The sequence below is a fragment of the Propithecus coquereli genome, unplaced genomic scaffold (genome assembly GCF_000956105.1).
Source record: "Propithecus coquereli isolate 6110/MARCELLA unplaced genomic scaffold, Pcoq_1.0 Scaffold24, whole genome shotgun sequence".
Classification (NCBI taxonomy): Eukaryota; Metazoa; Chordata; class Mammalia; order Primates; family Indriidae; genus Propithecus; species Propithecus coquereli.
The window spans coordinates 4,461,547-4,474,151 of NW_012147952.1; the positions used below are offsets into that span (position 1 = coordinate 4,461,547).

At 35.7% G+C, this 12,605-nt stretch overlaps 1 protein-coding gene across 1 annotated transcript in view; it reads right to left on the minus strand.

Annotated features, from left to right (window-relative positions):
- TMEM30A (transmembrane protein 30A) overlaps positions 1 to 12,605 on the minus strand; it is a 29,184-nt gene that overhangs the window by 6,927 nt on the left and 9,652 nt on the right. The window contains 2 exon segments of the mRNA XM_012646070.1: positions 1,401 to 1,508; positions 4,054 to 4,161. Coding sequence (XP_012501524.1) covers positions 1,401 to 1,508; positions 4,054 to 4,161 — 216 coding nt within the window.

The following is a 12,605-nucleotide window of genomic DNA, read 5'->3' on the forward strand; positions in this document are numbered from 1 at the left end:
TTCAAAGAAAGAAAAATATTATTTACTGCCTGTGTGTCAGGTACTAAAACAAACAATGCTAGGTACTTTGCATTAACTGGCTTAGGAAAGCTATTTAATAAGTACCTAATATGTACTACGTATCACGCAAGATATGAGAAACAGAATCAATCCTTGCTTTTATGCAACTCACAATGTACAGAGGAAATAGATCAATACATAACCAACTATAATACAAAATAAGAGCCATGATAAAGATGTCTATATTCATTCAATAAATATTTATCACATGCCTTCCATGTACTAAGCACCAGGGAGGTGCTTGGTAAATAGCGATTAAAGAAAAGTCATGCTCCCTGCTCTCAAGAGCTTACAGCATAGTTGCAAAGACAGATAATAAATAACTAAACAAATATATAATTACAAATCACAATGTTATAAATATGCTGTGTAAGGGTTAATGGGGACAGGGTAGGAAGAGCTGCTTTAGAATCTATGGTAATGAAAAGCTTGACTCTGGAGGAAGTATCATGTAAGACCTAAAAAAGGGTAGGAGCCAGCTGTGTGAAGAGCAGGCAGAAGAGAGTTTTAAGCAAAGAGAACACCACATGCCACTAAGAAAGAAATTGTTACTCCTGAGGAAGTAAAGTTTAATGCAGCTGGAGCATGACAAGAGTGAGAAATAGCATGTGATAAGATGGGAGGATTATGCATAGCTCAGATCATCTGTTCACTGCATTGGCAACAAAAATACAAAATACTTAGATACTAACCACTACTATGGAAAGTTGAACAACAGTCAAGAAACTAAGATCCCCTAGTCCACAGATTCCCAAACCTGGGCATCAAAAGGGGAGCTTATTAAAAACAGATATTATAGAGCTTCCTCCTTACAAATACTGACATATTAGACTTAAAGGAATTCTGGAATCAATTTTTTCAAAAAGCTCTTCAGACAGTTTTTCAGTAATCCACCTTTTGAACTTTACTGCTCAGGTTTCCCACAATGGGGAGGTATGTTCAATTTTAAAACACAACCCCAAAAATTAAAAGCAGCTAGTTTACATATTCTTCTACCTAGTGCAGTAATAATGAATAAACTCAAGCAGATCATATTTACACACCCAGAATGTTAGACTCATCAAAATTCTATTACAAACAAATTAATGAAGAAAAAATCCCAATGACACTACTAGAAACAAGCAGGTAGTAATGCGTCCTCTGGCTGCAGGAAGTCATTATCTGTGCAAATTCCAGGAAAAAAATATTTTAACTACAAACCCTCACTATACAAACTATTAATGACAAGTAACACTTTAATTTCATCCTAACATAAAATACTTTAACAATTCTAACTGAACAGTTACTACATGTTCTTATTTTACAGATAACACATTTTCCTATTTCATAATTTTACTTACAAGCAAAGCACTAGAATCTCCATTTAGTTGACTATCATCTCGAGATTTCACATAACGACGATGGTTTTGATAGAAATTAGACAGTCCATAATACATAAACACATTGCCCTAGAGAAATGGAGAGAAAAAATTTTCATATAAAAACTATTATGTATAAACTTGTTTCATGTATACATAAAAGCTATGTAATTTAGACTTTACTAGATTACAATTTGTGATGACAGGTGTGGTGAATTCTGTCAGCACTTAGCAATCTAAAATGGTACAATTGTAAATAAGGTTAAAGAAGGTATGTCACAAAAATTCAAAAGTAAACTCTGGAACTACCCTTAATGACTTCAAACAAGTACTATTTACACTGAAAAAACAACCTTCTGGCCTGGCACAGTGGCTCATGCCTGTAATCCTAGCATTTTGGAAGGCCAAGGGGAGAGGATTGCTTGAGGCCAGGAGTTCAAGACCAGACTGAGCAAGAGGGAGACTCCATCTCTAGAGAAAGTAGAAAAATTAGCCAGGCATGGTGGCATGCCCCTGTAATCCCAGCTACTTGGGAGGCTGAGACAGGAGGATCGCCCATTGCTAGAAGTTTGAGGTTGCAGTGAGCTATTTTAACGCCACTTCACTCTAGCCCAGGCAACAGAGCAAGACCCTGTCTCAAAAAACAAACAAAAAAACCAATCTTCATTCAATCTATTAGCCTACTCTGAGCTACTTTCAATTTAAAATTTTCTCCAATTCAGACTGATCTTCACCCAAGTAGCACCAACTTTTCAGAAGGATAATAATCAAACTTTCATTTTTTGTCTAAGTAAATTCTGAACTTGAACTGGGATATAATAAATTTCTCAATAGGACACTATATAATATTAGCAATTAAACTAGTAATTAGTAAAGTATCTAAGATAATGAGTCACTTTATAATAATCAAGAAAAGTACTTTAATGTATTTATTTAGTGGAGCCAACTTCAAAATAACTTGGGAAAGAAGGGTAACATACATATCCTACAATTATTTAGAAGATGCTAAGAAGCCATCCCGAATGACTAAAATTTTTTGAGGTAGCAAAAACTTTAAGCTATTTTCTCCTTTCTGGTTGCAACCTCTATTTTCTATATTCTTATCCTCAATTAAAAGGAATTCAGTAACATTACAAGTATGCTTTGACTTGCTACCTTCATAGTACCATTTACTTAAAGCTTGATTTTCAAGTGTCAAACCATGCCAATTTTCCCACTCTATATTAAGGAAATGTTTACATGGAAACCTTTTTTGGGGAGGGCAGGGAGTATCACAATTACATCACACAGAGACAATGAATATGCTTTTTAAAAAAAGTATTATCTCAATTAAGAATCCATACAGTAAATTCAATTTGCAAATTGAAAAAACAATCCCTTCAATGAATTCTGAGTTAAAATAACCTGCTTGAAGTTCCCTGAAAAGACTTTAGCCCAATTTAAAGTTTAGGCTTTTGAAGAAACATAGAACTCACAAGAGAAAGAATCTGAGGCTGATCACCTCTACAGAAGGGAATTTTTGGAATCAGTGTTTTTTGAATAGGGGAGGGGACTAATGGAGCTGCTAAGTCATTACAAGTACCTCATTACTTCAATTTTGCCTTTTTTGACAAAAGCAAAACTTACTGCATCTTTAGAGTCCCATCACATTGAAAAACAATGGACTTTTAAAGATGCTTTACATTTTTTTTAATCTCTGCTGAAATAAAGTTAAATAATTAAATTTCTGTCTTCTACCAAATTTGTTTCCATGGTTTTTCCCAAAGGCAGCATTATCCTGCCTTTTAGCTCCGTGCAAGAGCACCTACAGCCACAAGATGGCAACCATCTACCAGAGACTAACAAAGTCATCACTGCCTTTAGAAAATCTCAAGAGTAGAAAATCTAAAAAGTTGGTATGTATTAAAGCAGTTTTGCTCCCCGAAGAACAATTTTCAGGTAGAGGAGAGTACAAACTGGTCTTTTCATGCCTATTCTGAATCTTTATGTCCTTTAGCATATGCTCAGTTACCAAGAAGAACGGCAGATCAGCGTGAACACAAAAGACATACACACATGCACACACAGATGGATTTCTAACTACGTATCAAAATAAAATCAGTAAGGTTTTAATAAGTGTTTGCATTTTTTTTAATTCTTCATATCTCATAAAAATTCAATTATGGATGGTACTACAGTCATCCGTTCTACCAGCTGAGCTATCGAAGGGAGAATGAAAAAATTCAATTCAATGATGGGAAAATTAGTATTTATTTTCTAAAGTAAAATTTGTTTTAGCATTAAAAGTACATAAAACAATTTGAGCAATAATTTAAAAAATACAGTACATATAGATTTAAACTCGATACAAAATTGATTTGTACAGTTATAAAATATTCCAGTGAAAGGGTAAAATATGATGTCTTCAATTTTATATACAAAGTACTAACTAAAGTAAACCATTCAAATACATTTAATTAGCAGACAGCAAAACACAACAGCCAAACATAAAACGATCTTCCTCAAAAGTATATGGATTCCAATAAATTAAAGTGACTTCTCTACAAAAAGAAAACACCTAGTAAAAAACATTTAGTACAATGTCAGTATTTTCAAAAGCATGTTTTTTTCTAACACATTACTTGAAAACACAGACCTCAAATGACTTTTCCAGTGTGAAGTCAATGGTACAAATGCAAGGTGTCACTTCAGGAGACAAACATTTATTGCAGGGACTGGAAGGCTCTGTTCCGGTATAATCAATCTGCAAGAAAAAAATATAAGCATTTCCTTGGACGAAGTAGAGACCTAAAACGCTCTGAAATACCTGGCTATTAAAAGGGAAAATAAGTCCAACGGAGCAAGCTAAAGCCCAGACAAAAACTGTTTTTAAGGTCATCTGTTTATTTAGACAGTGTGAGGTAGTAAAAACTATAAAGGGTCATTCCTCTGTTGTTCTACTGGTTGACTTTTCCAAGTAAAGTCCTCCCTCCTTTTTACCAAAAGAAATACATTTATGCATAAAATCATAAAATTCAAAACTGCATGATGTATAAAGATTTAAATAGCTATAAAGTCTAAACTATTAAAATACTAGATAATAAATAAATCAGCATTTCCTCTTAAATCTTTCGATCTTAAATACTTTTCAGTCACCTCAGCTTTCCATGGTAGACTTTCAAATACAAAAAAAAATAAACTATTAGGTTGTCAAAGGCTACTATTTTCGCAAAACCTGGTGTTGAATATTTCTTGTCTTTATCTTGGGTTCCTGGCAGGAAGTTTTTACCCTTGGAATTTCCCAGGTGACAGGAGTATCTTTGTTATTCATAAGCCCCTTGATTCACATCAGAGAGGGCTCAGGAAGGCAGCTGGTCACCAGAAAGACAAATGGTATGATTAGGGGCTTTGGCCCAGCCCTGGAAATTTTGTTCAACCAGTTAGCTAATGTTCAATCAATCATGCCTACATCATGAAGTTCCAATAAAAACTCTGAACAATGAAGTGAAGGAGAGCCTTCTGGCTGGTGAACTTATCCATGTGCCAGGAAGGTGATGTGCTCTGCATATACAGGGAAAAGGCATGAAAGCTCTGCGTTGAGGAATCTCCCAAACCCCACCATATGTATCTCTTCCACGAACCCCCGCTGAATACACAGCCAGTTGGTCAGAAGTGTGGATGACCTGGAGATCCCCAAACTTGCGACCAGCATCTGCGGTGAAGCAAGTCTCATGGGGAGATAGCAAGGAGGGTCTTGGGAACAAACTCCTGGGATTTGAAGCCAGTTGGAAAGAAGGGTGAGTGGCCTGGGGACTTGACTTGCAGTTGGTGTCTGAAGCACGGGCAGTCTTGTTGGGTACTATGCCCTTAAACCTGTGGAGTTTGATACAGGGTGCTTAGTATCAGAACTGAATTGCAGTGTACTGGTTGATGTCAGAAGACTTGGCCTGATAACTAGATTTCATATTATGAACATGAAAATCTGTACATAGACTTTATTTTTTATACTTTTAGGATCACAGCAAAATTGAACAGAAAGTATAGACTTCCCATATATCCTCTGCCCCACACACATGCACAACTTCCCCCACTGTCAACATCTCATACCACAGTGGTACACTTGTTATAATCGATGAACCTACACTGACACATCATCACCCAACATCCAGAGTTTACATTAGGGTTCACTCTTGGTGATGTATATTCTACGGGTTTTGGCAAATGTATAATGACATCTATCTACCACTATAATATAATACAGAATAGTCCCACTGCTGTAAAAATCCTCTGTATACTAAAAATCCTCATCCCTCTCTCCCTGCTAACTCCTGACAATGACTAATCTTTTCATTGTCTCCATAGTTATGCCTTTTCCAGAATGTCATATAGTTGGACTCATACAATACGTAGCCACTTCAGATAAGCTTCTTTCACTTAGTAATACGCATTTAGGGTTCTACATCTTTTTCATGGCTTCATTGATCATTTCTTTTTAGCACTGAATAATATTCCACCGTCTGGATGTTTATTTATCCATTCACCTACTAAAGGATATCTTGGTTACTTACAAGTTATGACAATTACGAATAAAGTTTCTATAAACATCCATGTGCAGCTTTTTGTATGGAGGTAAGTTTTCAACTCACTCGGATAAATACAAAGAGTGCAATTGCTGGATCATATTGTAAGAGTATGTTTACTTTTGTAACAAACTGTCAAACTGTCTTTCAAAACCATTTTGCATTCCCACCATGACTGAATGATAGTTCCTGTTGTTCCACATTCTCCCCAGCATTTGTTGTCAGTGTTTTGGGTTTTTAACACTCTACTAGGTATGTAGTGGTATCTCATGATTGTTTTAATTTGTAATTCCCTAATTGTTAGGTAGATAGTGAGGGATTCCGAGGGTTTCCTAGGGATGAAAGTGGATGCTGCTAAAATTCACCCCCACCATGGGCTTTCAGAGACTCAGGTCATGCAACTCCCAACTGTCCAATCAAAGTGGTCCCATGGTGACGTCTGAGCCACGAGGGAGGTCCCAATCCGGGCACTAAAAAACAAGATGCTGACCATAACCAGGCCCTTTCTGTGTCCTTCCCTTTCCTCTCCCTTTGCTGAGACAATGGGTCTGGTCGTCATCTGTGGCCTAGGTATCACACTCTGTAAACCTATATCTTGCTCTTGCCCTATAATCCTATCTTTCTCTCCTCGATAAACCTCATTTTCATGCTTGCCTAACTTTGACATGTCTGGTGATTCTTCAGCCATGGGCGTGCCAAGAACTGACATTTCAGAATAAAACCTGACATAATGATAGATGATGTTGAGCATGTTTTATATCCTTACTTGCCATCTGCATGTTATAGACTGAATGTTTGTGTTCTCCAAAAATTCGTATGTTGAAACCCTAACTCCCAGTGTGATGGTATTTGGAAGTGGGGCCTTTGAAAGGTAATTAGATTTACATGAAGTCATGAGGGTGGAGCCTCCATCATGGTATTAATGTCCTTATAAAAAGAGGAAGAAAAACCAGATCTGTCTCAATCTCTATCACGTGAGGATAAAGCAAGAAGACAGCCATCTTCCAGGCCAGTAAGAGGGCCCTCACTATGAACAGAATCTACCAGTACCTTGATCTTGGACTTCCCAGCCTCCAGAATTATGAGAAATAAATGTCTGTTGTTCAAGCCACCCAGTCTATGGTATTTTGTTATAGCAGCCCCAGCTGATTAAGACACTGTATATTCTCTTTGGTGAGGTGTATATTCAAGTCTTGTGCTCATTTTTTATCAGGTTGTTCATTTTCTTATTGTTGAGTATTAAGAGTTCTTTGTATATTTTGGATAATCATCTTTTATCAGTATGCCATTTGCAAATATTTTCTCCCAATCTGTGGTGAAAATATTGTCTTCTCATTCTCTTGATAAGTAAGAATTTTATGTTGAACAGTCCTAATTATCCGTAACTTAATAACATAAAAAATTAGTCATCTAATCTTTATTTCTGAAAAAAACTGAACATATAAACTTTATATGGGTGTTCAATTTCTCTTTATAATTGAAAAAAGAAAAGAAGGTTAAAATACATATCTAGAAAATAGAGTTAGCATCTAATTACAACACATTTTTGAAAAACCATACAGTCGCTTAATAAAACTTGGTTTTGTCAAATTCTGATAGATTCCCCTTAAAAATGTTTTCCATCAAAGCTTATTTACTAGTGAAACTTTGTTTAGAGAAAATTTTCTTTCACTGCAAAGAATCAAGGCACATAACTAAAACAAACTAATAACACAGGACTCCTAAATGAAGAGAGGCAAAACCTGTATAATTTTTCACTAGACCTACTGGGTCACAACTTTGCATCCAGGGTCTATTTATGCACAACAGTTCACTTAAACATCAAGTTTTATGACATTGAAGGGATGAAAGCTGAGACGATTTGGAAGAACAAACTATATTTTTAAGTCTCTGTACATTTTCTCCCTCTTTCTTAATACTAATCTAAGGATTTTTTTAAAAAAAGGTTGACAGCTGGGCCAATTTCCATATTGTATACTTTTGAACAGAAACCTCTCAAATCACTCTTTAGAATTAGTTGCTAGGGCAAAGAGATCATCAGTTGTGATTAAGCAAGGAGATATATTTTTTACTTAACTGAATAAAAAGAATTTGAAATCTAATAAATTATACCACAGTATAATAAAACTGAACATTTTATTGGAATCAAGAATAATCACTGAATACTAAATTACACTTGAACAAAATCAAAGGATAGCTGTAATACTTCATCACAATGTGTTGATTATAATTTTTTAAATGTATAAAAAAATTACATGTCTTTTGAGTCCAGGAAAATCTGAAAAAACTGTCTAAAACAATCATTATCCTTAACATATTAAGCCATTCTATGTGAAAAGCATGATATAAGGTTCAAGACATACACAAAAGCAATCATACTTTAAACAGTTTACATAGCCCTTTCTTTCATACACATATATCATCTGATCCTCACCAAAGTCCTATAGTGTTACCTCCATTTTATATAAAAACAACACATTCAGAATCTTACCCAATGTCACACAAAAAGCAATAGCTGGTGCTAGGCTAGGACCAAGAATTTCTGACTCCAAGCCCAATATTCCTTCTACTAAATTGCCTTTTCCTCAAGTCAGTCCCCTTTGTCCTCTAATAAACTACTTTATCAAAGATAGCATATAAATACAAAGAAAACTACTAAAATTCTAAGTGCCAAAACGGATGGCATAAAGGAACTTTCTTACTGAGACGAAATGAGGACTTGAACAGAGCCACACATAAAAGAAAGATGGAAAAAAGAGAAAAAGGGGGGCATGTGGAGAAGAAAGAAGGTGGAAAGCACAGCATATATTTAAGAACAATGAGCATAAATACTGTGGATTTATGGAGAGTTTTCATGTTGGAAGGAAATGAGACAAGGCTAAGAAGGTAAACTGGTACCATAATTACCCAGTGTTACACTGACTGATTGCTGAATGTGTACTAACTGTCAGGCATTATAAGCACTTAATACATATCATCTCATTTTAAAAGTACAAGAGCCTTACAAAGTATTTTCCTTATTTTAAACTAGGCAACTGTCACTTAGGAAGGTTTAGTAATTTTCCCAAGACCACCCAACTAGTAACTCTGAGAAAGAACCCAGCCCTCCCTGTCTCCAACACTGTGCTCTCTCATGAAATAGACATGTCCTTTCTGATATACAAACTCAGAACCTTCAGATCATAAAAATGAAGAGAAACCTCTGATGGATAATTATAATTTGTTTTATTATTGTTGTTAAGTTGCCTAGCATCCAAACACACTTGCAAGTACTGCGGAATTCTCCACTGCGAGAGTTTTGAAGGGATGCAGGGCCCCACCTCCCACTTCAGAAACCAAAGGGAGAGTTGGGTCCTTTCTCTCCTTAACCCTATGGTAGGTAGCTAGTACAAAGGCACAAGATCTAGACTCAGCAAATACTCCCACAAAAATCACTGAATCCTGGGAGACAAAGACAAGAGTGGGTGTGATTAAATTAGCAGCTACAGCAGTAGTTGAGCAGGGAGAACTCTGCAGCAGCTGTGGCATGTGGACCAGATTGTTTATGCTTTCAAATCTCCCTTACTTCCCTCCCACCTGTCTTCAAACCTGATCCTTTGGACTTCTCACCCATTTTGTGTGAAAGCTACCCAATCCTCCTCTAATAAATTCCTTTCCTGTCTAAACTAGCCAGAGTTGGTTACTGCTGCTGACAATAAAGTCTCTGAAAGCTAAGTAACCCTGAGTGTTAAAATGTCCTGCAGGAAATAAAGAACTGGAGAGATTTCTGAAGAGTGTAACATAATCAAATATTTGGAAATAAACAGATTAAAAGAGAGTCTAGGAAATGGGACTTTCATTTCTTCCTAAAGGTCCCATCATGATGTAATCTTCATTTACCTACTATTTCGTGAGTGCCCATATATTCCAGGCATTGAGGATTCAGCCTAGTACCTGACCTCCTAGAGTTCAAGGTCTAATATAGAAAATAGTTATTAAAATGGAATAGATGTTTTGATACAAGAAGTAAAACACATGGAAACACAACCTAGTCTAGTAGTCCACAAATTTCCCCATGAGAACTGCTGAGTAGATGTTATCTATAGGGAGACACTACAAAGAGAGACTACATCCGATTGAGGACTTAGCATATGAACAGACCCAAGATGTACATGAATTTAGGACTTTAAATAAGGTTATGAATTAGAAATAAAAATCTGAGAATCATTCAGGGGTTCTCAAGTTATCTAATTTTATTATAGTAAACATCTATAAAACAACTGCAATCAGTAATAAGAAAAATTTAGGTCAAAAAACAAAAAACAGTGGAATTAGACTGCAGAATAGAAGCTAAAGGGATAGATAGCTTTTGTGACTTTGAGCCACCATAGGCTAGAGTAGTGTGGCTTTGTAGCCCAGGAGACAAAACGTGGAGAGGGCCATTCCAGAACTCTAAAATTCCCAGTAATGGCAGCATTGAAAAGTTCAAAAGATAGCACCCTTCATAGGGACACTGATACCTAGCATGAGGTACAGAAATATCAAAGAAGCTCGTTCAGGTGACAGCAGGGATCGCAGACATCAGCTGGGGCTAGGAAGATCATGACATTAACCCCCTTCTAGATGATTAGAGCAGAAGACTTTAGTTTTATGAGCCATACTAGTGCCACTGGTGTGATACCACAGTAGCAAATTTTTTTGCATTGTCAGGCAAAAAGAGAAGGCTGTAAGAGCTGAGCAGTTGTCCATGTTCTTGCCTAAGAGGAAGTAATGTAAGTTACACTTTCCTTCCTACCCAAGACTCAAAAATTAGTGATACCACTAAGTTTTCCACAGAGGTTACTTAGTGTAGACTAAGTAATTTGTATAATCTAGGCCCTGATATGAGAGAAGGTGGGTATGGATTTTGAGAATAAGAGAAGTAAAAGAGGTACAATAAGGTAGCAGGGTATCCTGGAGTACTGAACATTTTTAAAGTTTTTTTTAAATTAATCCCATGACAGATTATATTTTTAAAGTACTTAAAATGCTTCCCTTTTATTAAATAGATAATACATCAATGTAGCAAAATACCCTCCTCCCCCTCAAATACAGATAAACAGGACAGCACCAGATTAACCTAATTGCTCTAAAAAGCAATGATAAAACTAAGATTTAGTAATCAGATAAAGGGGGTAGAAGAAATAAATAACCATATTTAAATTATTTAGAACTTCATAAAAGCAGTTGAAATGGCTTTTTAGAAAACTCATAGTCACGCTAGATCATTTTGTTTTTGAAGATTAGTTCAAAAATACCATTAAAACCTTAGTTATAGACTTACAATTACAAAAAAAGTTTAATCCTTTATATCCTAAAAAATTCTATGGGTCATATGAAATGTACTGTGTTTCTACAAATTAGAAAATCTAAGTGGGAACCATAAGGCAAGGCTCTTACTTCCAATCCAATCAGTAAGTCACAGTCTCAAACTTGGAAATGATAAATGAGTTAGGTAATATATAAATGTAGATTGTCTTTGAAGAAAGGATAGCAATAGCAAAGCTAGCAATTATTTCCCAAATACTTACTCCATGCCAGAACTGTTCTTAGTCTTTTACAAATGAGGAAAGTGAGATTCAGAGGTTAAATGCCCAAGACCAAAGCTAGTATGTGACTACATCACTTTTCTAGGACTGCTGTAACAAATTAGCACAAAATGGTTGTCTTAGTACAAGAGAAATTTAGTCTCTCACAGTTCTGGAGGCAAGAAGTACAAACTCAAAGTGTCAGCAGGGCCAAACTCCCTTTGAGGCTCTGGGTAAAAACCTTCCTTGCCTCTTCCTTGCTTCTGGCAGTGGCCGACAATTCTTCGAGTTCTTTGGCTTGCAACTGCATCACTCCATCTCTGCCTCTGTTATTACATGGCATTCTTTCTACATCTCTGTCTTCCTTCTGTGTCTGCTTCCTCTTATAAGCATACAAGATATACCAGATATGGGCCTACCCTAACAGCCTCATCTGCAAAAACCCTATTTCCAAATAAGGTCACATTCACAGGTACTAGGAGTTAGGATTTCAATCTCTCTTTTAGGGGAACATGATTCAATACATAACAGTGATAGAATCAAATCTGTCTAGCTCCAAAGTTGCTGTTTTTCCCACTGACTGCACTGCCGCTTCCCATAATCTTAAATAACATACCATAATTTAAATATAAATGCCAATTTAAGACATTATATTTTAAAATAAAATCGGTACCAATCATTAATATGCTAATATTTTAAACAGTACTATCAAATCTTCATATTTTTTAATCTAAAATAAAGATTAGAAACAATTTTGTCATGATAAGTAGCCATCATCCCAGTACCACCTTGACTATTAGAGTTGGAAATATAATTTTATATACAAATTTCTATACACAAAGTTTTATATATGGCATTTAACTCATTTTTACAAACAAACAAAAAATAAATAAATTCCACCATGAAGTTTTAGTTTTACCCCTCAAAAGTCTTACTAAAAGTCTTACTGAGTTACCAAGTTATAAAAACTGCTTAGGACACAACTGATGAAAAGGGCTTTGTTAAGTATGCCCCAGCTATAAAGTAGGATAGATCAAAGAAATAAATAATTAATATGAATAAAGTAGGGCTTTGTATTTAAG